General features: G+C 63.3%; 1 protein-coding gene and 1 long non-coding RNA gene across 5 annotated transcripts; one reads left to right on the forward strand and one right to left on the reverse strand.

Annotated features, from left to right (window-relative positions):
* Positions 1-500: 500 nt before the first annotated feature.
* Positions 501-14252, reverse strand: MKNK2 (MAPK interacting serine/threonine kinase 2). Of its 4 annotated transcripts, XM_035287351.3 has the most exons (14): positions 14093-14252; positions 13799-13945; positions 9786-9873; positions 9549-9650; positions 9369-9466; positions 6123-6202; positions 5784-5857; positions 5431-5535; positions 5275-5330; positions 5103-5198; positions 4547-4741; positions 3765-3929; positions 2961-3004; positions 501-2733 (listed from the first exon to the last, which is right to left on the reverse strand). In XM_035287351.3, exons 2-14 carry the CDS (start codon positions 13847-13849, stop codon positions 2490-2492), a joined length of 1398 nt encoding a protein of 465 aa, XP_035143242.1. In that variant the 5' UTR covers positions 13850-13945; positions 14093-14252; the 3' UTR covers positions 501-2489. The 4 variants fall into 4 exon arrangements, with proteins under 4 accessions (XP_035143242.1, XP_078217549.1, XP_035143241.1 ...); XM_078361423.1 differs by lacking the exon at positions 2961-3004; XM_035287350.3 differs by having other exon boundaries at positions 9549-9873.
* Positions 14253-14450: 198 nt separating this feature from the next.
* Positions 14451-21920, forward strand: LOC144580903 (uncharacterized). The gene is made up of 4 exons (XR_013531227.1): positions 14451-15351; positions 15760-15859; positions 16274-16454; positions 18874-21920. It is a non-coding gene; the product is annotated as an uncharacterized LOC144580903 (long non-coding RNA).
* Positions 21921-26452: the final 4532 nt, after the last annotated feature.

The raw sequence follows: 26452 nt of genomic DNA on the forward strand, positions 1-26452 counted from the left end.
TCCCAGCGTTTTGGGAGGCTGAGGCGGGTGAACCACGAGGTCAGAAGTTCGAGTCCAGCCTGATCAACATGGTGAAACCTCATCGCTACTGAAAATATAAAAATTAGCTGGAAGTGGTGGCGGTGCCTGTGATCCCAGCTATTCAGGTGGCCGAGGCAGGAGAATCACTTGAACCCGGGAGGTGAGGGTTGCAATGAGCCAAGATCACACCACTGCACTGCAGCCTGGGCGACAGAGTGATAGTATCTCCAGGGGTTGGCAGCTGAGCGCTGCCTTGGAGTCGCCCCAGCTCGCGGGAATGAGGCCACCGGTGTTGATGAGCTCAGCTGTTTGCTTCCCAGAGGAGGATCCAGGCATCCTGGGGCAGAGACAGACCCCACGGGAGCAGCCCCCTCAAAACTCCCCACTCACAGCGTCACTGGCGACAACGTGGCTCTGCACCAACAGGGTGGGGACAGCTCCTTATTTGGCGACAGAAAACCGGAACTCAGGCGCGCACAGCAGGTTTTCTGACTTTTATTAAATCCTTACAAAACAGAATAGAAAATTCCGGCATTGACAGTTGGTGTAAAGGAAAACCTCTGAGCTCCATCAGTTCACCTGGTACAATGGAATTAAAGTGCTTGGATGTTTTTCCCCCACTTTAAAAAAACTTTGAGGCTTTTTTTTTTTTTTTGTCTTTTAAAAACATCGTAATATTGACACATGGCTGTTCTGTCCCCCAGCGCTGGGAGCTGGCCTGAGCGCCCAGGATCTCCGCTCATTCACAGTAATGGTTCTGACCAGTCCTCCAGGTCACACATGGATGCAACGGGGGTGGGGGGTAGTGACTGTCCCACCTTTGGGAAAAAAAAGCTGCCACTCAGCTCTTCAGCTGGGACAGCTGCGGGCGCCTGCAGCGGGCGGGGGTTTTTGCAAAATATGGAATCACTGACAGGCGGGACATGATGGGGGAGGGGGCGGCCTTCCCCATCTCCCTGGGGTCTTTGGAAGGGGCAGTCCACAGATATGGGCAGTGGGGACCAGGGAGGGCACAGCACCCCCACGGCCACCAGACTGTGACCGTTGTAGGAGATCTGGGAGGGGCAGTGGGGCTGGGCAGGCCCCCCCCCCCCGACATTCAAGTATTCTTCAAGAACAGGGAAGCAAAGTCAACCGATGTTTTTTCTTAAAAAAAAAAAGGAACAACTAAACATGACAAACAATCCCGACCGCGGACGTGGAAGCCAGAGCGGCTGCCCCAGGCGTGGAGTTGGGGGGCTGCTGCCCTCGTTGCCACCCGCCACCACAGCCTCGCACTCAGAAGTGGAACCTTGTATTGCATAGAACATACCCACCCTCGGGAGGGGTGGCAGGATCCGCAGCCCCCGGGGGTTGGAGCGTGGCGGGTGGGGGCTGAGCAGACACCCCCAATTCCTGGGTGCCCGAAGGGAGGCTGAGGCTGCAGCCGTTTTCCTGAAGGCGGCAGGCCTAAAACCCTGCCCTAGGGGTGGAGATTCGGCCAGACCCCAGGGTATGGGCCCAGCTCTAAGAGCGAGGATGAACCTGACAGAGCTTCTGTGCCAGGCCTGAGGAGCAGTGCGAGGCAGGACGTGGCCACGGTCAGACTGAGCCCTGAGAAGGGGCACCGGGTGCCCAGAGGGGGTGTCTTCGGGACCCCCACGTTGGCTGACAGTGCCTGTCCAGCGCCTCTGCCTGCAGTGGTGGAAGTGACTGCGGGCCGGGTGGGGCTCCTGCGGTCTCGGGCCCTGGCGCAGCAGGGAGGGTAGCGGTGAGCCCCTGGGGCCAGCTGCAGCTTAAGGTCAAGGTTAGAGGCCGAGCTGGGCCACCACGGGTCCTGGACAGGTGGGCCTTGCAGGAAGCCCGATTGTCAACTATCACAGGGACGACGCGGGTGAGGGTGAGGGTGAGGGGCTGGGGTATCCGGCGGGGTGGGGTGGGTCGGCTGCCCTCCACCTGCCCGCCTGGCCCATCTGGAGACAGGCATCCCCTCTCCTCCCCCACCAAGCCACCAGGGGTGCCCTCAGGGTGAGGAATAGAAGGGAAGAGCCTGTCCCTGAAATACTGCAGGTGGGAGAGGACACACGGCAGGGTCCCGTTTCCCTCCCCACCTCTGGAAGATGGCAAACGCTGCGGGCGTGGGCAGGTGGCGGGCGGCGCAGGTGACCTGGGACACCTTCAGTTCAGGTGAGCGGGCCGGGGGCTGGGCAATGGACAAGCCCAGCCCCACACTCTCTGCCCACCTCCCCGGGTGCCTGCATTGCTTTTAACCATCAAAAGGAGAAAAAATAAAGAGCAGGGGGCGGAAACGGGAAAAAAACCAACCCAAAAGCAAAAACCTTCTATAAAACGACCCCACAGCTGAGCTTAGTGCCTGGGAATCCAGCCGGAGGAGAGGCAGCCCGCTGGACACCAGCTGGAGATAGCTTAAAAAACCTTTCGATTTGATCTGGAGACATGAGACCTATGTACAGAGGGGAGACGGAGGGTCAGGCGCGGTCTCCCACCAACACCACGGGGGCCGAGGATAGGCTGGCCCTTTGCCTCCGCTGGGCCAGCTTGGACTCGGAGGGCGGGGACAGCTGCAGGCAGCGTGAGGTAGCTCGGACGAGGACGGGCTGGCCCTGCCCCGCAGCCTCCTCCTCCGCCAGGTCCTCGTCGCGCTGGGCCAGCTGCCGGTTCATGGCAATGGCCTCTGCTGCGAAGGACGTGAGGTCTTTGGCACAGCTGTTCCTGGGAAACAAGGTGGGGCAGGTGGTCACCCAGAAGGCACCCCTTAGGGGACCCCTGGAGTCTGTGCAAAGCTCTGGAAGGGGCTATCTGCCCCCTTGACGCTAGAGCTCCGCCAGCAGCACCACTGAGCCACCCGACACTTGCCTGCCTCCGACCCCAAAGAGGCTTTCTGGGTCTTTCACAAGCATCTTAACTTGGAAACCCTGCCCCCTGGGCCCGGGCCTCACCTCTGCAGGACCATGGGAGTGGGCAGGGTGTTCTCCGGGGCGCACTGCAACGAGAGTGGGGGAGGCGGGGCGCTGACGGGGTATCTGGCCAAGGGATGCCGTGCCCACCCCATCACCAGGACCCCACCAGAGACCAGGAGTGCAGCTGGGTGCCCCGTGAGCCGAGTCCCCCGCCCCAAGGTCTCTACGGGGAGACTCCATGTCCACCTGCCCAGGGAACCTGAGGCTGAGCCAGGCTGGCACTGCAAGACCCAGTGAGGGTGAGGGGCAGAGCCCCAAGCCCCACCTCCCCCAGCTGTTCCCAGCCCAAACCCACCTCCACCCCACTCTTAACCCACAGGTCTCTGGATGCTCCTGGGAGGGATATGGAGTGACCCCAGGTGCTATTTTTAGTAAATCCTCACTCCCTGGGGTGGCAGTTATGCTCAGATGACCTCTGGCAGAAGAAACACCCGACTGCTCCCGGATGGGAGGCCACAGAGGACGGGTGGAGGCGGGGCGTGGGCCTGAGACCTAGGCGAGGCTGGGCCGGGGTCTATGTCAGCTGGGCTAGCTGCCGGCCTGACTCCAGCTTGCTGCTGGACGCAGGTCCCCACCACCCTCCACATTATTTGAGTAACTGCTCCTGGAAGCCGCCTGCCGGGCCAGCGGGCACCATGCACTGGAGGGCAGTGAGGATTTCAACTGAACCCCTCATCCCAAGCCTCAATGCATCTTGGGGTGCCCAGACTGCACCCTCAGGGCTTGCCACGTTTGCTGAGGCGGCCCCCCCATGCCCTCCCGGCCCTCGGAGCTGGCACTCACCCCCTGGACCCAGGGGTGCTGCAGGACTTGGGCAGCGCTCAGCCTCTGCTTGGCATCGCGGACGAGCAGCTTGGAGATAAGGTCTTTGGCGGCGCAGGAGATGTGGGCCCAGTCCTTGTCCGGGAACTCATACTTGCCCTCCTGGATGCTCTCAAACAGCATGTTCTGGGGGCAGAGAACACGGGGGTCAGCTGCATGGCCAAGGGCATCCACGGTAAACCTGGACTGCGGGAGGGGGGCTTAGACCTGCCCCGGGGGCCGGGATACTGAGGGCTGACACACGGCTCCATCAGAACACAACTACTGAGACCTTAGACCACGCATGCGGGGGCAGAGGAGACTGGGAGCTGAACCTGGAGAATCAGCTCTACCCAGTGGACCTGGATTCAAAAAGGCAGCCATGGGGGACCTGGTTCCAGGGGTCACAGACCAGAGATACTGAGCCTGATCCCCCCCAAACCAGGGACCTCACTCCACCTTCTCAGATGTCTCAACCCTGTCTGGCTTTTCCCTTGGGCAAGCAAAGCTGAAAAGTCATCCAGACGCTAGAGAACAAGGCGGCACTGCCCTGCGGTTGGCATCAGGGAGGAGGGCGCACAGGGCAGGTCCCCGGGGGTGTGGGGGTGCACAGGGCAGGTCCCGGGGTACGGGGCGCACAAAGCTGGACTCCCGGGGTTAGGGGGTGCACAGCCCCGGTTCCTGGGGTGGTCAGGGGGCAGGTCCCGTGTGTTAGTGGCTGCGCAGGGCAGGCCCGGGGGGGAAGAGTGCGCCGGCCGCCGCACCTGGCAGGCAGGGCAGGCCTCGCCGCGGTCCCAGCCGCAGTCGCTGCCGCAGCGGCCCACAAAGGGGGGGTAGCCGCTGAGCAGGATGTACAGGATGACACCCAGGCTCCACAGGTCGCAGCGCTTGTCGTAGATGCTGGCCTCCTCGCTGAAGGCCTCCACCACCTCCGGGGCCATGTACTCCGCCGAGCCGCACTGCGGGCGGGGGAGGGGCGCATCAGCCGGGGCTTCCCGGCATCACGTGGGGCTCCAGCGCTGGTAACTGCGGGTCACCTGCGCGAGCAGCTCGGACCGCCCGACCAATCAGCGGCTGCCGGGAACGCGCCCCGCCCAATCAGCAGGTGCTGAGTTCGCCCGCAGCCCCGCCCCACCCGGCCAAACAGCGGCGGGTGCTGGCGCCTGCCCGAGGCCCCGCCCCGTCTCCCCACCCAGCCAATCAACGGCTGTTGCTAGGCGGAAGCCCGAGCCCCGCGGCCCCGGCTCCACAAGGTTACGCAACCGCAGGGCGGGCGGCCGCGCCCAGACCCCGCCCCCGGCCCCGCCCCGAGGGCCTCACCGGGGTGAGCAGCTCCGGGGTGGAGATGGGGGAGCAGTCCCCGTTGAGTTTGATGCCGCTGCCCAGGTCGAAGTCACAGATCTTCACAGGGGAGACCTGCGAGGGGCCAAAGAGGACGTGAGCGGCCCCCCGCGGCCGCCCTCCCGCGGGCCGCCCTGCCCGAGCTGGCTACCTGGTTGGGGTGCTCACAGAGGATGTTTTCCGGCTTTAGGTCCCTGTGGGCGATGCCTGGGGGAGAAGCCACAGAACCACAGAGGGTGAGGGCTGGGGACCTGCCAGGAGTCCTTGGCAAGTGACCCTAGGGACCCCAGGGGGGCTCGCCACCCACCTTTGTTGTGCAGGAAGTCCAAGGCACTGGCCACGTCCTGCACCACCACGCTGGCCTCCAGCTCGTTGAAGTGCCGGCGCTTGTGGATGTGGCTCAGGATGGAGCCTGGGCAGGCAGGGGACATGCAGGTCACCGCCGAGTCCCCGCAAGGCCCGCACCCACCTCCACTGTGGCGGGGACACGCCCACACCGGCTTCCTCGGACCCAAAGGCCTCGCCCCGGAGCCAGTATTTATTTGGGCAGGACACTCAGACCCCACAAGCCCCCACCCCATAAGGACCCAGCTGGAAATACCTCCCCCAGCTCCCTCCCTCCCCGCAGCCTGGAGCCCCCACGCTGGAGCCCCCACGTACCTCCCCGCATCTTCTCAAATACCAGGTAGAAGCGGTCCTCCTCCTCGAAGAACTCAATCAGCTCTAGAACGTTCCTGGGTAAGGGGGGGGGGGGGCAAGAGAGGAGCTCAGGCTTCCTGAAGTCCCTGGGTACCTGCTGCCCAGCCTAGGAGGGGGTCTGTCTGCCAGACTAGGACTGGGGTAATGGGCCCGCTTCACGCTGCCCACCTGGGGCTGCCAGCCAGCCTGCTTCAGGGAGGGGAACACAGGGCCTGGGAATCTGGGGTCCCTACAAATGCTTGCTGGGGTGATGTGGTGTTTAGGCTCAGACCCATGCCGTGGCAAGGGTGGGTCACCTACCTGTGTCCCTGGCACTGGTACAGCATCTCCACCTCCCGGAAAACCCTGCTCCGAATGTGGCCTGGCTGCTTCTCAATGATCTGAAATGGGCAGGGGACACGGCACCAGGGTGAGCAGGAGGCTCACTGGGCGGAGAGGGGCAGGCCAGAAACTCCACTACCAGGCCTGGAACTCACCACACTTAGGCCCTGCAACTTCAGAGAGCAAGGCTCACGCCTGCCATCCCAGTACTTTGGGAGGCTGAGGCAGGAGGATCGCTTGAGCCCAGGAGTTTTGAGACCAGCCTGGGCAACAGAGCCAGACCCCATCTCTTCAAAATGCTTTTTAAGTTAGTAGTGAGCTATGATGGTACCACTGTGCTACAGCCTGGGTGACAGTGAGATCCTGTCTCTAATTTAAAAAAAAGAGAGAGAAAGCGAGTCAGGGACAGGAAAGAAAGAAGACCGGACTCAGTGGCTCAGGCCTGTCATCCCAGCACTTTGGGAGGCCGAGATGGGCAGCTCCTGAGGTCAGGAGATCGAGACCATCCTGGCCAACACGGTGAAACTATGTCTGCTAAATATACAAACATTAGCTGTAATGTTTGCCTGTAATCCCAGCTACTCAGGAGGCTGACGCAGGAGAGCAGAGACTGCAGCAAGATCGCGTCACTGCACTCCAGCCTGGCGACAGTGAGACTCCATTGCAAGGAGGAGGAGAGAAGAAGGAAGCAGAGGAAGGGAGAAGAAAGGAAGGGAGAGAGGGAGGGAAGGAGGGAGGGAAAGAGAGAGAAAAGAGAGAAAAGCCAGTGGGCCAGCTCTCTACCTGTGACCCTGACAGCTCTCAGAGACATACTTGGGACCTGTGACTTTTGCAAAATACCCCCATAAGACGTCAGGGTCCCCTGCCTTATGCGGCCACCCTCCGTGACCAAGAGACAGTCAGCTGTAGTTCTCTGTCCCCGGGAACTGGCTCCCATGTGACCCATAGAACTAGGGAGGCCTTGGGGCACCTGGCTGCCTGCCCACAAGGCCCCACCACTAAGTCCCGCTCCCCGGCTCTGTGCCAGCCTGGGCAGACACCTGCCTGCCGCCTCTGCTGGTGTCTGTTTCAGGCCCGCCCTGGTTGGCCGCCCCAGCCACTAGTGGGACCAGCCTCCCTGAGCCCCAGAGCCTCAGGAAGCCACCCCACTGCCCCCAGCAGCTCTAAGGACCAGAGGTTCCTGCCTGATCCAGCTGCTCCCGGCCACCTTCACACACACAGATGGGGTCAGGAGGCACCCACAGTTCCCCTGGCACCTGCTGGGACCCTCTCACTGGGCAGGTGGCTGCCTGCATGACCGCTCCGCCCCGGGTTCCCTGCCTGCTGTGGTAGCCTGGTGGTGGTGGTGGGGGACGTGGTCCACTCGAGCCCCTGGATCCCATCTCTGCCCTGTCCTGTGTCTATAGTGACCAACAAAACCACCCTAGGAAGGGCCAGGAGAACAACTGGACACCCCGGTGTCCTGAGATGCTACTGCTGACGGCGGAGCCCGACACGCACTGCAGATGGTTCTGGAGAAAACTCAACTCCAGCCAGGCGCGGGGCTCACGCCTGTAATCCCAGAACTCTGGGAAGCCAAGGCGGGTGGATCATAAGGTCATGAGATCGAGCATCCTGGTCAACATGATGAAACCCCGTCTCTACTAAAAATACAAAAATTAGCTGGGCATGGTGGCGCGTGCCTGTAATCCCAGCTACTCGGGAGGCTGAGGCAGGAGAATTGCCTGAACCCAGGAGGCGGAGGTTGCGGTGAGCCGAGATCGCGCCATTGCACTCCAGCCTGGGTAACAAGAGCGAAACTCCGTCTCAAAAAAAAAAAACAAAAAAATAAGGTTCATCCTGTGTGTTGGGTGGCCAGCTAGAACGCGGCTTCAGGAAGGGGAGCGCAGCCCCTCCTGGCAGAGAAGGGGCCTCTTCTGAGGTCCCAGCTTGGGGATCTGTATCCACCAGCAGCCTCGTGGCACCAGGCAACCCCAAGGAAGTGTCTGCCAGCAACAGGCACTGGCCCACTGAGGGCAGAGGGCCCACACCCTAGTCCCCATAGAATGAAACAACACTCCTCAAACCCACAGCGCCAGCGATTAGCCTGACTCACCCAGGACACCTCCTCCTCCCACTGCCACCTGGCTGGACCAACTCCCGGATGTCAGTGACCAACAACACCTCCACCAGGAAGTCCCCCAGGCTCTCCAGATCCCAGCACTGACCACATGGGGTCAAGGCAGCAAGATAAGCAGGGAGGTGTCTCTGAGACACCAGTTAGGAGCCCCCAGAGACTACACAGTGTGACTCAGCCTCCCTAAGTCCCGGAGCCTCAGTGTCCCTATGTGTCAAACGAGGACAGGAAACAAGGCTGCCCGTGGGGCCACCTGGAGGGGCCGTGCTCAGAGGGACGCCTGCCGTGCAGAAATGCTGCGCAGGGGCCTAGTGCTCCTCCTGCACCATCGCCCTGGCCTGCTAGGGGCTCCCAGGAAGCAGGGACTATACTGTGTCTGTCCCCACCTGTTGCCCACGTGGTCCCAGCAACCGGTCAGCCCAGCCAGTGGCCTCCCCACCTGCCCTCTTCCTCTTCAGAGGAAGGCTCTGGCCTGGCCATCCACCAGGATCCACAGGCCCCTGGCCGGCCATGCTCGCCAGGGCACACCTGGCCCTCTTTCCCAGGCGGCCAGCCCTCCCAGGACCCCACCCAGCCTGGAAGCCGGGTGCCAGGTCACGAGGGAAGCCTGGAAGATCTCTTGGAACACAGGATCCAATGGCCCGGCCCACAAGGTCACAGGGTCAGCACCAGGGCCTCAACAGGCTCCTAATCCCAGCCCTTCGGCCACACCCTGGGTTTAGCAGCCAGCCTAGCCCCGGAGCTCTCACCGGCCTGCACCGAGGCTCCCCAGACACAAACCCCTCTGGGCCCTGGGACATGACACTGGGTTTTGATGCTTGTCATACAGCTGTCATGCACCCCCCAGGGACGACTCAGGAAGGAACTGCCCAGGGCACCCAGTGGTGACTGAGCCCCTGCTCTGGTACCAGATCTTTGGCCGCCTGGATATGGGGGGACAGAGGGGGTCACCTCTGCTGTCATTCCCGACTGGGCTCAGGGCCCAGTGGCCACTTTTAAACACTGGTTTTCCCAGCTGTAGGGTGCAGAGCCAAACGCCACACCCTGCCCCCACCCCCACAGCAGGGATCCCGGGCACCGGGTCCCTGAGGATGTGACCGCAGGCCCACCTTGACAGCGTACTCCTGGCTGGTGATCAGGTTGATGCAGGTTTGCACACGGGCATGGGCGCCCTCCCCCAGCACATCCTCCTGCAGCTGGTAGACGTCTGTGGGGCAGCGGGGCGGGCGTGAGAGGGACCCTGACTGCTCCCCTCCCCCACTCCCCCAGTGCCCACCGCACCCGCTCACCTTCAAACCTGCCCGAGAAGCTGTCGGTGGCCCGGCCGCGCTTCTTCTTCTTGCCCCTCTTCTTGGCGTCCGGGATGTCGATGGGCTGGCTGGCCGGCATGTCTGTCCCAGGAGGCACGCCCAGGGGGCTCAGGACAGGGCCCTGGCTGGCCAGCCCCCACCCTCCTGCAGAAGTGGGCCACTGCCATGGCGGCGATGGAGGCTGCCCCGTGCCCTCCTCCCCCTCAGGCCCCTCACCAGGGCGGGCTGAGCACTGCAGGGCAAAGTCCGAGTCTCCGTGGTGGGCCTGGTCTAGAGAGAAGGCCAGCTCGAAGGGGTTCTGGCCCTGCAGGGGAGAGGAGAGGAGAGGCCCTCAGGCCCATCCATCCCTGCCCACCGGCAGGGAGACCCATTCCGCCAATGCCACAGCGTCCGGCTCACAAAGCCTGGGCTGAGCATTTTGAAAAAATCACCTCGGTCCCCTGCTCACAGGACACCAGGATCAACTCCCGATGGGGCAGGCGGCATAAACTGGGCCGGGGGGGAGATCCTGGGATTCACTTCCTCGCTGCCCCCCACACAGTGTGTGTGTAGATTTCTTTCTCTTTTTTTAATTTGTGTTTTGACAACATAGCAAGAGATCGAGTCTTGCTAAGTAACTCAAGCTGGTCTGGAGCCCCTGGCCTCGGCCTCCCAAAGTGCTGGGATCACAGGCGTGACCCACATGCAGAAGGAGTGCGGCCTCCCAGCACCTCATCAAGGCCTGATCAGGGGAGGCACAGTCTCTCGGGGGCCCATGGAATCTGCTAACCTGGGAGGGTCTCCCCAGGGGTGATTCTGTCCTCCAGGGGACACTGGGTCATGCCTGGGGACATCTGTGTTTATGACTGGCTGGGGGCGCTCCTGACATGGAGTAGGAAGGAGCAGGACGCTGCTCAGCACCCTGCAGTGCCCAGGATGGCCCCACCCCAGAGGAAGATGGGCCCCAATCTCCACAGGGCCGTGGGGAAGCCCTCCTCCCACCCACAGCCCAGGGCCTTGGGGCCTTGGGGCCTCGGGGAAAGGGGTATATTTTGAGGAGGGGACAGACACAAGCTGATGGCTCTCGGGAACCCTGCCTCCATGCCAGGGTTGAGTCCCCATGGGGCCCCGGCCATGTCTTGCGCCTCTGTCTGCCTGTCCACAGAACAGGGACGCCTGACCTCTGGGTGGGTCACGGGGATCAAAGGCAGCGGAGCAGTGGGAGGGAGGTGAGTCACTGGGAGGGCTGCCAGCCTGGTGGCGGTGCCTACTTTCCCACGGCCTCCTGGGCCATCTCGGGGCAGCTGTCCTCCCTGGGCCTCAGTTTCCCCCCCCACGTGAAATGGCACCACTGCTGCCTCTCCTTCCCCTAAGCTCCTCCCCTCCCTTTGGCTCGGTGTCTGCGGCCGGCTGCAGGTAGGGGCTCTGCCCCATCAACTCTGCCTTCTGCCCCTCCCCAAGCCCAGGCCCCTGCACTTCTCCGCTTGTGTCGGGCGGCTGCCCGGCACACCTTCCCCCACCCGGCTCTGTGCATCTAACCCCCGCACCTGAGGCTCATCTGCCTCCAGCCACCCCACCCCACAGTCACCAGTTACCGAGTCAGTCCACGCAGTGCTGGGGGCTCACAGGAGAGGCACCCACAGGCGGGAGTGTGCCAGGCCCTGCCCAAGCCACATCCTGCCCTCTCCCATCTCAGTGTCAGCCACCCATGGAGGAAGCCCCTGGCACCCAACTAAGGAACCTGCTTCGGACCCTAAGGGCCAGGATTTAAACCCAGGCTGCTGCACTGGGGCTGGGTCAAGAGACGACACAGCCGAGGATCCGTGGGCGCGACCCTGACCAGGGCAAGGAACCGTGCAGTTAGGGGAGCCTTTCCTGGCCCTGGGAGGGGAAGGTGGCCGGAACGCATATGGACGTGTCCGCCAGGCGAACCACCAGCATGGGGGCTGCCAGTCCCTTTGTGAGGGCCCAGACCTTTGAAGCTGGGGACCTGAGGCCAGGTCAGGTTCCTTGTATGACTGAGCTCTCTCTCAGCCTCGCCTGACCCGGTGGACCAGCTAGGAGGGGCCTGCAGACGTGGCAGGAGTCCCAGTCCCAGTGAGGATGCTGGGGGCTCTGGGCCAAGTCACTGCCCCTCTCTGGGCCCCAGACAACCTGAGTGGGGCTCTAACAGGAGGGTCGTTCAGCAGAAATGAGACTCTGGGGAGCCCATGGGAGACCCGAGGCCAGTACACGGGTGGAGGCCAGAGGGCAGAGTCTGGGAGGAGCCGAGAGCCAAGCAGCCGTCCTGACTCCTCACCCACCTGGCTAGGGCAGATAGCTGCCAGGAGACCAGGAGGAGGGAAGGAAGGGAGGCTCCAACCAGCCCCCACGAGGAGTCAGCGTTCCCATACAGCTCTTGTCCAGAGGCCCCTGGTGGCCCCGGGGCAGTCATCAGCACAAGGTGGGTGACCAGGGTCAAAGGCCAGACTGGCGCTCACCTGCTGTCTGACCTTGGCCTAGTGACCTCCCCTGGGGTCCGTCACAGGTGAGACGGGAGGCAGCTGCCCCCAACTCGTGAAAGGACTCAAGGGGGCTGCAGAGCCCACCATTCCCCGTCAGCCACAGCCTCCAACTCAGCAGAGCTACAGACGGCCGGAGCCACCACGGCGGAGGAGCCAGGCCGGACTCCGGGGCGTCCTCACCCGTGTGCAGGGGAACCCCAGGCCTGCCGCCTCGGAGCCTCACTTTCCCATCAGAGAAAGGGAAGAAACCCAGGACCCCCGCAGCCGTGCCTCCCTGCTGGACTGCTGCCTGGCGGAGGCAGGAGAGTATTTCAGGAGAGGTGGCCCCAATCCAGGGAGCAGCGGGTGGTGGGGGTGGGAGGAGATTCCTAGAGAACCGGTCCAGGCCACCTGGACGAACACCTCACAGCCAGGACTGCCTGCCAGGCCCTCCCCCACCCAGCCTCCCACCTTCCCAGCTCCCCGCTGGGCTGCCCTGGTGCAGAGGGCAGCCCACAGTCCCGGGCAGTGCAGGCGGTCCTGGCCCCACCGCTCTAGGTCTGGCTACGGGACTCGAGTCAGCAGGCCTTGGCAGGAGGCGGCTGGAACCATCTAGAAAGTTCAGGTTTGCTCTGGCTGCCTAGCTGGCCCCATGCACTGACCCTGTATCCGCTCACGCCTGGCCACAGGAGGGAAAAGATGTCTGTCAGGTCCCCTCTCCTGCCCAGCCGGACACCGATGGTGCCAGGCCTGCTGCCCTAGGGAAAAACTGGACATGGGTGCAGGGGTGGTTGGTGGCCCGGGACGCTGGCTGCACAGGCTTGGGAATCCTTCCCAGTCTCTCCCTGCCCCTCCCACCCTGGAGCACCACGCGTGTGTACACACACACACACACACACACACACACACTCTCCTCTCTCCAGTCCTGCCTTCCCTACTGGGCAACAGGCCCCTGCCCAAGGAAGCCCGGCAAAGCCATTACATAACCCAGCCTGCGGGGTGGGGCGGGCCGGCTGACATCACTGCGTCCCCTGGGCCAGGTCCTGAGGGGCCCCTGCCCAGCACCTGCCCTCTCCTTCCCCCCCAAGATTCGCTCATCTGAGACCAGCACTCAGCAGCAGTCACCACCCACCCAGGCTGCGCAGAAACTTCCCGCTCCGACAGGAAACGGCCCTCGGGCCTGGGGTGCCTGGGAGTGCAGGGCTGAGGGGAACGTCCCCTCCCCTCCCCCACGGCACAGGCCACCGGGAGGGGGTGCACCTGACCCGCCCGGCCTGGGGAATCTGAAGGAAGGTCCCCAGAAGCCACAAGGAGGTAGCGGTAGGAAAGGGACCGTGGCCCGCTGTCCCCTCCCCACCGGGGCACAACCAGCTGGACCTTGCAGGAGACATCCCCCCCCCAACGCAGCGACTGGGACAGGACCGCGGCCCGCTGAACCCCCAAAACACACGCAGCGGGGGCCTGCACGGGACACAGCCTGACGCCCTGAGGGGCAGGGAGCGCCCGCCGCCAGCCTCACTTGGGGGTCCTGGAGGAAACACCCCGCGGCCACGGCTGGGGAGTGGACTGCGGCCTGCTGACCGCCCCCATCCTCGCACGCCGACCCCGCGGGGCGCACGGCCGGCAGGGGCAGCCCCGGGTGCAGGGCGGGGGCTGGGCACGAGCCCTGGGAGCCGGTCCTAGGGGTGAGCGCCGCGCCCCCCCCCGCCCCGCCAGCCATTCTGGGGGTCCGGCCCGGAGCGTCCCCAAAGCGACCCCGGGCCTCACCTTGAACGGACGGTGGAAGCCCTGAACTTCGGCTGGTTTCTTCTGCACCATCTTCTGCCCGGGCCCCGCCAGCGGGGTGGGGGACCGAGGGCCCGGGGGGCGGCCCGAGGGCGGGCGGCCGGGCGGGGGGCGGCCGAGGAGGGGACCCTGCGGGCGGGAGCAGACAAAGGGAGGGCGGTGAGCGGGGCCCGGCCTGCCGGGAGCGCGGACCGGGCGGGGGCGGCGAGGGCTCCGCGGGGCCCGTTCCCGCTACTGGGTCGGAGTTCCCAGGGCCGCCCTGGGGTTCTCACTCACCGGGGTCGGGCTCGGGCCGGGGCCGCAGTGCCGCCGCCGCCGCCGACCCACGTCGGGCAGCCCGGACCCCGCTCCGCGGACCGCGCGGGGAACAGCGCCGCCGCCGCCACCACCGCCAGAGCGGACTCCTCCGCCTGGGCCGCCGCCGCCGAGAGGAGCCGGGCGCGTCGCCGCCGCCGCCACTTTTATAGGCCCCGACTTGCCCTGGCCCCGCCCCCGGCGCAGGCTCCGCCCTGCCTCACCCCCTTCGCGCGACGTGGGCGGGGCCTGGAGGGAGCGCTTGCGCTCTCCGGGAGCGCAGTGCGGCTGCGCGCTCCGGCTGCGGGGCGGGTCCGAAACGGCTAGCGCACGCATGCGCAGTGCGGGCACGGGGGGTCTCGGTGCGGAACCCAGGCGGCGTCCCTGAGCGCGGCTCGGGGCTCACCTGCCTTGTGCTGCCTGAGGCTCGCGGGATTCGGGGGACCTGTGGGGCACTGAGCCGGGTTCTGCCGGCTGGCCCTACACAGGGCAGCCCCACCGGCTTGCCGCCCCGGGCCTGGCGTACCCCGACTCCCTTGGGTCATGCCCTGGCTCTGGAACCCTCCATGGCTCCCTCCTGCAATTCCCCGACGCCGGCCCCAGCTCTGCCCTCCCGCACCCCCGGCACGTTTCAAGTCCCAGCCACCCCCTCATAGCGCCGGGGGTCCGGCCACCGCCACCTACTCCCTTCCCCTGGGCCGCCCCTGCCTGGGGAGCAGTGACTCCCCGAGTTCGCTTTGTGATTGACAGGACCCAGAGTAGGGGGTGGGGACCGAGGCCGACGGGGAAAGGGCCCAAGGGGTGGATGGTGGCCAGGACGGGAAGTTAGGCAGTCCCGTTTTAGCAGGGGCCCCACGCCAGGCGCAGACAGAATCCGCTCCTCCTCAGCGGCCAGCCCCGCCTCCCACAGCATCCTGGTTCCAATTCCTCCCCGGGGCCCCGGGCACACAGGAGTGGGGGTTCACCTGCTGGGTGGACTGTGGTCTCCTCTTCTGCAGGGGTTTCCAGAAGCTTCCCACAGCCCACCCCACCGTCCTCTTAACCAGGCCCAGAGTTCAGAGAGGCCGGAGCCCCGCTGACCTGAAGCTGGAGGGTCCCTGCCAGCAAGGCCACTGCTCTCAGGCCGCAGGGGCTGGGAGGCCCGAACTCAGGGGACAGTGGGAGGAGCCTTGAGGGAAATCCCAGCCTGAACCCAGAACCTGGCATTGCTCTGACTCTTGGCAGTGGGGAGACAAAACCAGGTACCCCCACCCCTCTTCTTGTGTACGTGTGTGCCTGTGTGTGCGTGTGAAGACAGACATGCGCAGGCGCGCACACACCTTGGCTCCAGGAGCCTGGGGTGGAGCTGCTAGACCTGCCTGCCCGGGCCTGGCTCAGCAGGGCACCGACTAAGTGGTGCACGGAGGAAAGGAGTGTGTGTGTCTGGTGTGTGTGTGTGTGTGTGTGTGTGTGTGCGCGTGCGTGCATGCACGTGGGGGTCGTGTGGGCGCGAGCTTCCTGCAGCTACTGTAACACGGACAACACACCGGTGGGCTTAAAACAACGGAAGCTGCAGCACTTTGGGAGGCCGAAGTGGGTGGATCACGAGGTCAGGAGTTCGAGACCAGCCTGACCAAGACTGTGAAACCTCATCTCCACTAAAAATACAGAAATTAGCTGGGCACAGTGGCGGGCACCTGTAATTCCAGCTACTCGGGAGGCTGAAGCAGGAGAATCGCTCGAACACAGGAAGCAGAGGTGGAGGTTGAGGTGAGCCTAGATCACGCCATTCCACTCCAGCCTGGGCAACAAGAGCAAAACGCCAGTCGGGCACGGCGGCTCATGCCTGTAATGTCAGCACTTTGGGAGGACAAGGTGGGTGGATCACAAGGTCAGGAGATCGAGACCAGCCTGGCCAACATGGTGAAACTATGTTTCTCTACTAAAAAAATACAAAAATTAGCCAGGCATGGTGGTGCAAGCCTGTAATCCCATCTACTGGGGAGGCTGAGGCAGGGGAATCGCTGGAACCCGGGAGGGGGAGGCTGCAGTGAGTCCAGATCGTGCCATTATACTCCAGCCCCGGCAACAAGACCAAAACTCCATCTCAAAAAAAAAAAACAATTCTGTAGCGATGGGATGATGGGGTCTCACTATGTTGCCCAAGCTGGACTTGAATTCCAGGCCTCAAGTGATCCTCGCCTCGGCCTTTCAAAGCGCTGGGATGACAGGCCGGCGCCACCGGGCCTGCGGTCGCCTCTTCTTAGACGGACCCCAGTCATTGGATCAGTGCCTCCAGTGTGACCTCATCTTCACTTGGTCACATCTACAAAGAGCTGATTTCCAAATACTTTCCGGTTCACAGGTACCAGGGTTAGGACAGGGACTCAGCTCAGTTGGCAGAGCAAGTGGGAGCGTCTCCTGGTGGGCCCCGCCCTCGGTGCAGGTGGGGAGCTGTGTCCACTCCCGCGTGTGGACCGACGTGGTTCGACATTCACCCTGACTGCAAGGAGCTGACCTGAACCAGGGCTCAGCCTGTGCCTGGGCTCTCTGTCCAGCCAAGCACCACAGCCAGGCCCTGCCCCGGGCCCTGCCCCCTCCCGCAGCCCCAGCAGGTGGGAGCCATCCAGAGTGTCGTACAGCAATCGGGTAAACTGAGGAAGCTCAGAAAGGAACATGACCCCTGGCTCGAGGGATGTCCCACCCAGGGTTCCTCCCCCATCGGCCCTGTGGACATTCAAAGCTCATCCTCTGGGGTGGGGCCGTCCTGGGCACTGAGGGTGCTAGCGGCGTCCCTGGCCTCCACCCACTGCATGCCAGCACTCAGGCAGGTCACCTGGCTTCCTCTCCTCCTGTTACTCTGGGGCGGAGCTCAGAAGACACCCAGCTGGCTCTCAGAGGAACACGGGGAGCCTGGGGCCCTGGTCCCAGCTCATCTGCTCCCCAAGAAGGCCTTAGGTTTTTTTTGGGGGGTCTTTGAGGGTGCAGATCCTAAGAGGGGTGTGGCCAGGAGAACTTCCTCAGCGGAAGGAGCCATTCAGGTGTCTCAGAATTTTTTTTTTTTTTTTTTGAGATGGAGTCTCGCTCTTGTCTCCCAGGCTGGAGTGCGGTGGGTTAGGGTTGGGGTCACCGCAAACTCCACTTCCCGGGTTCAAGCGATTCTCCTGCCTCAGCCTCCTGAGTAGCTGGGACTACAGGCGCGCACCACCACGCCCAGCTACTTTTTGTATTTTTAGTGGAGATGGGGTTTTACTGTGTTGGCCAGGCTGGTCTCGATCTCCTGACCTCGTGATCCACCCGCCTCGGCCTCCCAAAGTGCTGGGATGACAGGCGTGAGCCACCGCGCCTGGCCTGTTAGACTTTCGAGGTGGTCGTCTCTCCTTGGTCAGGACAAGCACAGATGTCCCCACGCATCACCCAGTGTCCCCTGAAGGAGACCCCCCTGGGTGAGGGGATTCCACGGACCTCCCAGGAGACTCTGCGTCCCATGATCCTCTGCCCTGCGAAAGTCCCAGCAGGTGGCACACGTTGAAATCCACACCCTGAGCGGGGAGGGAGAGAGGAGGAGCATCCCAGGAGCCGGGTTCCCTCTGGCTCGTGCTGTCTGCCCCGTGGAGCATTTATCCCATGTCTGGTGTGAAGGGAGAGAGCTCAGTATTTCCCAAATCATCGACAGGGGTCTGTCAGCCTCACCAGTGTGGGCATTTGGGTGGTATCGTTCTGTATGCTGGGGACTGTGCCAACAGGAATGGGACCCGGACACCCTCTCCTCTCCCCTCCCGTCTCCTCCCCTCCTCTCCCCTCCCCTCTCCTCCTCTCCTCTCCCCTCCCCTCTCCTCCCCTCCCCTCCCCTCTCCTCCTCTCCCCTCCTCTCCCCTCCTCTCCTCTCCCCTCCTCTCCTCTCCCCTCCTCTCCCCTCCCGTCCCGTCAGAGACAGAATCCTCTCTAGCAGACCTTCCTAGACCAGCCATGGACAGGCATCCAGGTTCAGGCTGGGGGTGGGGGATGGCCATCGGCCCCCGGAGAAGGGGAGGGTCACCCACCCGCCTGTTCACGCCGAGCCTGGCCCGTGAGCTGTGCCAGCCCCTGGGGGCCCTACCAGGATGGCCACCCCTGCCAACCTCAACCCCCGCCCCTGCCCCCACCCCCATCCCCAGCTGGGGCCCTGGGAGGGAACCTCCCACCTGCCCGGGGGAAAAGCCTGCCTGGCGGAGGCAGGAAGCCTGGTTGGTGCCCCGGGTGAACGGTTTCCTCTGCAGTGTGGTCTGGGCAGGGGCAGTGAGGGTGGGCAGCAGCCGGGCCTGGACATGGGTGGGTGGCACAGGCAAGGCTGGGGCCAGGACAGCCTCCCTCCATGACCCCAGGGGAGGCGGTCAGCCTGGGAGGGAGTTCAGGTTGCTGTGGGGAGCATCGGGGGGAGGAGCAGGGCCTGGGAGATGCTGGCCTCAAAAGGAGGACAGACAGGAAATGAGGTGTGGCCGCGGCTGGAATCAGCATCAGCTAAAGCTGATCTCCCCTCCTCTCCTCCCCTTCTCCCTCCTCCCCTCCTCTCCTTCCTCCCTCCTCCCCTGCCTCCCTCCTCCCCTCCTCCCCTGCCTCCCTCCTCCCCTCTCCCCTTCCTCCCTCCTTCCCTGCTTCCTCCTCCCCTGCCTCCCTCCTCCCCTCCTCCCCTTCTTCCCTCCTCCGCTGCCTCCCTCCTCCCCTCCTCTTCTTCCCTTCCCTCCTCCCCTTCCTCCCCTTTCTCCCCCACTCCCTACCCCTCCTCTCCTCCACCCCACCTCCAGCATGCAGCTGCATCGCTGCCAAATCCACACGTCAAAATGCCCATGGCCCCAGACACAAGGACAGAGCCCCTGACCCAAACACTGACATCCCTCCTGCGCTCCAGTGGGCTCCCCATGCCGCGGTCCTGGCATGGCCACCAGGTACCCTGTTCCACATTGTCATGCCTGGCCCTGGAGTGGCTTCCAGGTCACTGAGGGCCTGGCTGGGGTGGGGAGTGGTGTCTCTAGCAGGTGGCTTCTTTCTCTCTCCACCCACTGGGTTCCCACCAGGGAGCCATCACCAGACCTAGCTCAGGGCTAGGCCATGGCCTCCTCTTCTGGGAAGCCCCCGGGGCTAAAGTGAACCTGAACTGGGCCAGGAGGGACTGGTGCTCCTTTAAGGAGGGGTCCGGACCTGCCCTGAACCCTGTGGGCTCCCCCAACCCAGGCTAGGCCTGGTGGCTTCTCCCAGGCAGCCCTGCCCCTCCTCACCTGGTCACCAGCTGGCCTCCTTGCCTGGGGCAGGTGAGAGTTGACCCAGCAGGGCCTTGCACCCCCAGAGCCTGTTTTGGGTGCACTGGTAGCTCAGGCCCCGAAGGTGCTGACGGGGGAGCCAGAACTGGCCACACAGGAGGGTGACCTGCGGGTGTGGTGGGAGGGGCCGGGCTCCGAGGTCCTCACAGCTGCAGGACTCACCTGTGGCTGAGCTGCCTCTGCCCAATTTGTCTTGGACCGAAACTGACAGCCCTGACGGAGCCCAGTGTGCACCCAGCAACCCGCACTGGAGATCCCAACTGCCTGGGCCCGTGCCCCTCGCTGTAGGGGATCCCCCAGCAACCCAGCTTCCCTCGGGCTCCCGGGGCCCTGGCAGAGTGGCCTGGAGCACATAGGAGGCCCAGGTATGAGCTCACGTCCCTGCAGTCCTGCCCCAGGGTGCCCAGACCACGGGGTGGCTTGGCCTTCCCTCCAGGACAGAGACAGGTTCCTGCTGCTTCCCGGGACAACAGACGCCTCGTTACAGCGGAGGCCGCACCACCCACCCCACCCGAGGGACTCCAGAGGGATGGAGGCCCAAAGGCTCAGCCTGCCCCCGGCCCTGCAGCTCCCTGGAGGCGCCCCGTCCGGCCCCTGCCCGTGGAGCAGGTGTGGCCAGCCTCAGCCTGAGGGTGCAGAGCGCTAGCCTCCTTGGGGGCGACCTGTTTGCCCCCCGCCGGCCTCGAGCCATTCCTCGCGTCTCCGGAGTGATGCTGTTTCTTTCCTGTCCTTTAGTTCTGCAGAGTGCAGGGGATTTTCAGCCTGTGTTGTATGTAGGGTGTCTCCAGACCCAGAGAAGGTGCCAGGCAGGTCATGTCTTGCCAGCCCCGCTCTTCTTCCTCCACCCACGTCCCTTGAGCCAGGGACACAGGCTGGGCACACCCCCCACCCTGACCACCCCTCTCTGGGCCCAGCTGGGCATCTGCAGCAAGGGAGGTGGGTGCGGGGGGTGGGAGGCGGGGGAGCTCCGATGTCTCCAAGCGAAGCATTTGTTTGTTGGTTGGTTTGAGACAGATTCTCGCTCTGTCACCCAGGCTGGAGTGCAGTGGTGGGATCTCGGCTCACCGCAACCTCCGCCTCCCGGGTTCAAGCACTTCTCCTGCCTCAGCCTCCTGAGAAGCTGGGATTACAGGTGCCCGCCATCATGCCTGGCCTTTTTTTTTTTTTTTTTTAGCTGGAGTCTCCCTCTGTGGCTCAGGCTGGAGTGCAGTGGTGAAATCTCGGCTGACAGCAACCTCTGTCTCCCAGGTTCAGGCAATCCTGTGCCTCAGCCTCCTGAGTAGCTGGGATTACAGGCACCTGCGACCACGTCCAGCTAGTTTTTGTATTTTTAGTAGAGACCGGGTTTTGCCACGTTGGCCAGGCTGGTCTCGAACTCCTGAGCTCAGACGACCCGCCTGCCTCCGCCTCCCGAAGCGCTGGCATCACAGGCGTGAGTCCCCGCGCCTGGCAACGCAGAGCTATTTTAGTTTTGGTAGAGATGGGGGTTTCGCCATGTTGCCTAGGCTGGCCTGGAACTCCTGGTCTCAAAGATTCTCCCGCCTCAGCCTCCCAAAGCGCTGCGATCACCACGCCTGGCCCAGTGATTCACCGTTTCTCTGCAATTCCAAGTTAGCTTGGCCTCTGTATGGTATCAGACGGCCGGGCCCGAGGGTAACGATAAAGACCTTTGCCCTGCAACATAAAACAAAATTAAATGAACTTTCGGGCGTGTGTCTGTGTGCCTGTGGAGGCCGGCGTCCCCGGGAGGGGCCCCACGCCTGGGTCCTTGCAGGGTCAGCCATCATCCCATGTGGGAGTGAAGATGTGGGGTGGGTTTTGCACACCTGCCAGTGCAGGGGGTGCCCCGGAGCCCACGTCACCGTTCCCACCTGCCTGGCCCTCCAGGGACCAGAACCACAGCCCCAGCGGTGTCCCTTGCTATGGAGGGCCGTGGGCAGGGTCATTTGGGGACCCCTGCTGGGCTGAGACCTCTGGCCATGGGACCACGAGGTAGGAACATCTGATGCAAGTGGCTGCAAGCGTCCCTTCCTGCTGGCTGACTCATACTCACCCCACTCCGGTGGCTCCACAGGCCTGCCTGGGGACAGAGCCAGGGCCCACGGTCCTCCGGTTGGGGCAGGGAGCGGGCTGGGTAGGTGTGGCCGGGAGCCCAGGACTGCCCACCCTGCTCTGACAGATGGTAGCAGCGTGCATGCCCCGCCTCCCTGAGGTTTGGCCCCTGCACAGTCCCCAGGGGTGGGGGCAGGGCTGCCCCAAGAGATGGCCAAAGGCCACTGCCCTGCCCCAGTGACCGTGGACGAAGCCCTCAGCTGGTCACCTGGCTTCCTCTCCTCCTCCTATTACTCCGGGGTGGGGCTCAGAAGACACCCAGCTGGCTCTCAGAGGGACACACAGAGCCTGGTGCCCTGGTCCCAGCTCATCTCTTTCCCAAAAGGCCTCTTTTTTTTTTCTTTTAGATGGAGTCTCGCTCTGTCGCCCAGGCTGGAGTGCAACGGCACAATCTCGGCTCACAGCAACCTCCCCGGTCCCAGGTTCAAGCCATTTTCCCGCCACGGCCTCCCGAGTACTTGGGATTACAATTGTGTCACCACGCAGGGTTCATTTTTGTATTCTTAGTAGAGATGGGGTTTCACCGTGTTGACCAGGCTGGTCTCAAACTCACAGCCTCAGAGAAACTGCCCGCCTCAGCCTCCCAAAGTGCTGGGATTACAGGCGTGAGCCCCCGAGCCCGGCCACAAGGCCTTAGGTTTGTTGTTGCTGTTTGTTTTTCAGACACGGACTCACTCTGTCGCCCAGGCTGGAGTGCAGTGATGTGATCTCAGCTCACTGCAGCTTCCGCCTCTCGGGTTCAAGCGATTCTTCTGCCTCGGCCTCTTTAGTAGCTGGGATTTCAGGCATGAACCACCACGTCGGGCTAGTTTTTTTGTATTTTTAATAGAGACAGGTTTTCACCATGTTGGTCAGGCTGGTCTTGAACTCCTGACCTCGTGATCTGTCCACCTCGGCCTCCCAAAGTGCTGGGATTACAGGTATGAGCCACCACCCCCAACCCAGCCTTAGGTGTTTTTTTTTTTGAGATGGAGTTTCACTCTTGTCACCCAGGCTGGAGTGCAATGGTGCGATCTTGGCTTACCGCAACCTCCGCCTCCTGGGTTCAGGCAATTCTCCTGCCTCAGCCTCCCGAGTAGCTGGGATTACAGGCAGGCGCCACCATGCCCAGCTAATTTTTGTATTTTTAGTAGAGACGGAGTTTCACCATGTTGACCAGGATGGTCTCGATCTCTTGACCTGGTGATCCACCCACCTCGGCCTCCCAAAGTGCTGGGGTTACAGGCTTGAGCCACACGCCCAGCCTTTTTTTTTTTTTTGGTGGGGAGGAGTAGTCTCTCAGGTTGCAGATCCTGGGAAGGGCATGGCCAGGGGAAATTCCAGGGCGAAAGGGACTCTGCAGGTGGGGCTGAGTCAGGATTTTGAGACCGGAGATTATCCTGGATGATCGGGGTGTCCAGTGTCCTCACAGGGTCCTCCTGAGGGGAGGCAGCAGGGTGAGGGTCAGAAAGAGACTGGAAGAGGCTGTGCTTGGCTGTGAGTGGGAAGGAAGGGGCCACAGCTGAAGGACGTGGGTGCCTCTAAATGCTGGGAAAGGCAGGAAGTGGATTCTCCCCTGGAGAAACAGGAGGGACCAGCCCTGTGCACACCTTGATGTTAGCCCAGTGAGGCCCCCAAGTGGGGTTTCTAACCGCTAGGACCGTGAGAGGATGGACGAGGGTCGTTTGAAGCCCCTGCACGAGTGAATACTTGCACGGCCCCAGGAGGGTGTGAGCTCACACGGGCGGGGTGAGCCTCCTTGCACGGCCCCAGGAGGGTGTGAGGGTCACACGGGCGGGGTGAGCCTCCTTGCACGGCCCCAGGAGGGTGTGAGGGTCACACGGGCGGGGTGAGCCTCCTTGCACGGCCCCAGGAGGGTGTGAGGGTCACACGGGCGGGGTGAGCCTCCTTGCACGGCCCCAGGAGGGTGTGAGGGTCACACGGGCGGGGTGAGCCTCCTTGCACGGCCCCAGGAGGGTGTGAGCTCACACGGGCGGGGTGAGCCTCCTTGCACGGCCCCAGGAGGGTGTGAGGGTCACACGGGCGGGGTGAGCCTCCTTGCACGGCCCCAGGAGGGTGTGAGGGTCACACGGGCGGGGTGAGCCTCCTTGCACGGCCCCAGGAGGGTGTGAGGGTCACACGGGCGGGGTGAGCCTCCTTGCACGGCCCCAGGAGGGTGTGAGGGTCACACGGGCGGGGTGAGCCTCCTTGCACGGCCCCAGGAGGGTGTGAACCCCACACGGGCGGGGTGAGCCTCCTTGCACGGCCCCAGGAGGCTCCCACTGTGCAGATGAGAAGGCTGACGCCAGGGCAGCCCCGGCCAGGCCCCCCCGGACTGTCACAAGTCCTGGGAGGCGCCGGGGGCAGGGAGATGCGGCTGGGGGCGCGCGAGGCCCTGTAGCCTGGGCATGGGGCTGGAGCAGGGACCAGGGGGGCCCCTCCCCGCAGGGCTGGATTTGCTGCGTCGCCAAATGCCGCGGCTGATCGGCTGCTGGGCGTGTGACCCCGCGCCTTTGAAATCCCCGGAGCCACCGGCCGCGCTATCGCGCCCCGCCCGCCGGCCACACCCGCAGCAGGTCGGTCCCCTGGCGCCGCCTCCTCCTCCTCCGGGCGACCGGGGCTCTGGACGCCCCCGACACGCTGCCCCGGGGTGATGGCGGCGCGGAGAGCAAGGACACGGGGGTCCCGGCCTCGAGCCCTGGGAACCCCCTCCCGGCTTTGGCGGCCGCGCGCCTGCGCACTGGCTCCGGCGCCCTGGCCCTTTTGCCCCGGGGGCGGGGAGAGGTTGCCGGGGCAACGCGGTTGCGTCAGCCAACCTGGCGCGGCGCCCGTGCTCCGAGAGCGAGGGAGGCGGGCCCTGGACTCTGGGCCAATAGGATTCCAGATATTTAGTGTGAAAGGTGTGGCCAGAGGCCGCGCTCTAGCCAATGGAATTGTTGTTGTCGGGCCACGCGGGCAGCGCGGTACTCCTCTAAAAGGGACCGCACACCTTACTCCACACCTCGCTTGTCTGTGTGTTCTGGGAGGCCTCGGGCTCAGGGTTGGGGGTCATTGGGCCTGGCCCAGGTCTTAGGGAATGGAGGGCGCAGACTCGGAGTTGGAGGTCACAGGGCCGGGCCCAGTCCCGCGTTCTCGTCTTTTGCCCGCTTGTGTGACTCTGGGTCCGGTCTCGTTCTCCTGAGCCTCAGTTTCCCCAGGTGCATAGACCTGGGGAGTTGGGACAGTTGGGAGTGCGGTGCATTCACAGCCCGCTGCTCCCCTGGCGGCCGCCCCTGCATTTATGCAGCGCCTACGTTTTGCACTAGGACCCCCCTGCAACGACCTGCCTCTCTGCAGGTCACAGAGGAGCCAGGGGCCGGGGACCCTAGAAGATGAGCAGGGACTGAACCCCAGGCCTGGGCCCTGTGCCAACACCTCTTCCTCTGTGGCCAGTAAACTCCTTTCAAGGACCACTACCGGAGGGGCTGGGAGGGTTGGTCCCCCGGGTTGCTGGCGCTGTGCAACTGACTCTAAGCACAGAGGCCGGTGGTCAGGATCTGACCCGCCGGTGGGCACAGCCACAACCCAGACCCCTGGCAGGCCCCACTCTCCACTGTAGCCCTGATCAATGAATCACAAGTCAGGGGCAGGAAACGAGATGGAAGGACCACCGGTGTAGACAGCAGGGGAGGTGGCCCCACCAAGCCACCCATCTGGCACCCTCTGCGTCCCAAGCCTGGAGTGTCCCGGTGGCAACCGTCGAGGAGTGGGCAGGCTGGAGGCCCGAAACCCCTGCCAGGGCTGGCCGGGAAGAATGGGGGTGGCCCCTTTGGCCATGGGAAGTGGCACAGTCACAGGTCCCGAGGACGTGGGCATCTTTAGGGGCCGTTATTCAGCCAACCACAGTGTGTCACAGGCTTCCCAGAAAGAGCCTGGACCCCATCTTCACCATGAGCTGCCCTCCTGCTGGGACCTTGAGGTCTCCTGTCTGCAGCCAGTCCAGGACCCCACGAGTTCCTCACTCTGCCTTTTGAAGGTCTGCATTTGTGTGTTTTCTTAATTTTAAAAATACACAAGCAGCCGCACTCTGTGGCCCAGGCTGGAGCAGAGTGGCATGATCTTGGCTCACTGCCTCTGGGTTCAAGCATTCCTGTGCTTCAGTTTCCCCAGTAGCTGGAATTACAGGCATGTACCAGCACACCCAGTCCCGCTGTCGCCCAGGCTGGAGTGCAGTGACGCAACGTCAGCTCACGGCAGCCTCCGCCTCCTGGGTCCAGGCGATTCTCCTTCCTCAGCCTCCCGAGTAGCTGGGATTACAGGCACGCGCCACCATGTCCAGCTAATTTTTGTATTTTTAGTGGAGACGGGGTTTCACCATGTTGACCGGGATGGTCTCGATCTCTTGACCTCGTGATCCACCCACCTCGGCCTCCCAAAGTGCTGGGATTACAGGCTTGAGCCACCGCGCCCGGCCAGCAGATGGTTTTGATTTGCATTTCCCTGATGCTCATGTGTTCAGCCCGTTCTCACATGGCTGTTGACGAACACACGTGTAAATGTTCAAGAACCACCTATTTAGAAAAGTAAAAAGAAACAGATGACATTGACTGGTTGTGGTGGCTCAGGCCTGTCATCCCAGCACTTTGGGAGGCCGAGGCGGGCGGATCATGAGATCAAGAGTTTGAGACCATCCTGGCCAACATGGTGAAACCCCGTTGTTACTAAAAATAAAAAAAAATTAGCTGGGCATGGTGGCGCGTGCCTGTAATCCCAGCTACTCAGGAGGCTGAGGCAGGAGAATCGCTTGAACCCAGGAGGGGAAGGTTGCAGTGAGCCGAGATCGCGCCATTACACTCCAGCCTGGGCGACAGAGCGAGACTGTGTCTCAAAAAAAAAAAATTAACTAATTAAATAAAAATTTAAAAATTGCCGGTCCTTCCGAGGCCTCCTGGGCAGTCACAGCCACCTGTGGACCCGCACCCAGCCAGAGGAGCAT

The sequence above is a fragment of the Callithrix jacchus genome, chromosome 22 (genome assembly GCF_049354715.1).
Source record: "Callithrix jacchus isolate 240 chromosome 22, calJac240_pri, whole genome shotgun sequence".
In the NCBI taxonomy this organism is placed as follows: Eukaryota; Metazoa; Chordata; class Mammalia; order Primates; family Cebidae; genus Callithrix; species Callithrix jacchus.

Coding starts and splice junctions, on each gene's coding strand:
- MKNK2 (XM_035287348.3), bottom strand. CDS start 13,849: ATGGTGCAGAAGAAACCAGCCGAAGTTCAGGGCTTCCACCGTCCGTTC. Junction 9,467..9,548: donor CTTCTCGGGCAGGTTTGAAG/GTGAGCGGGTGC, acceptor GCTGCCCCACAG/ACGTCTACCAGCTGCAGGAG. Junction 6,203..9,368: donor GCCAGGAGTACGCTGTCAAG/GTGGGCCTGCGG, acceptor TGCCCATTTCAG/ATCATTGAGAAGCAGCCAGG.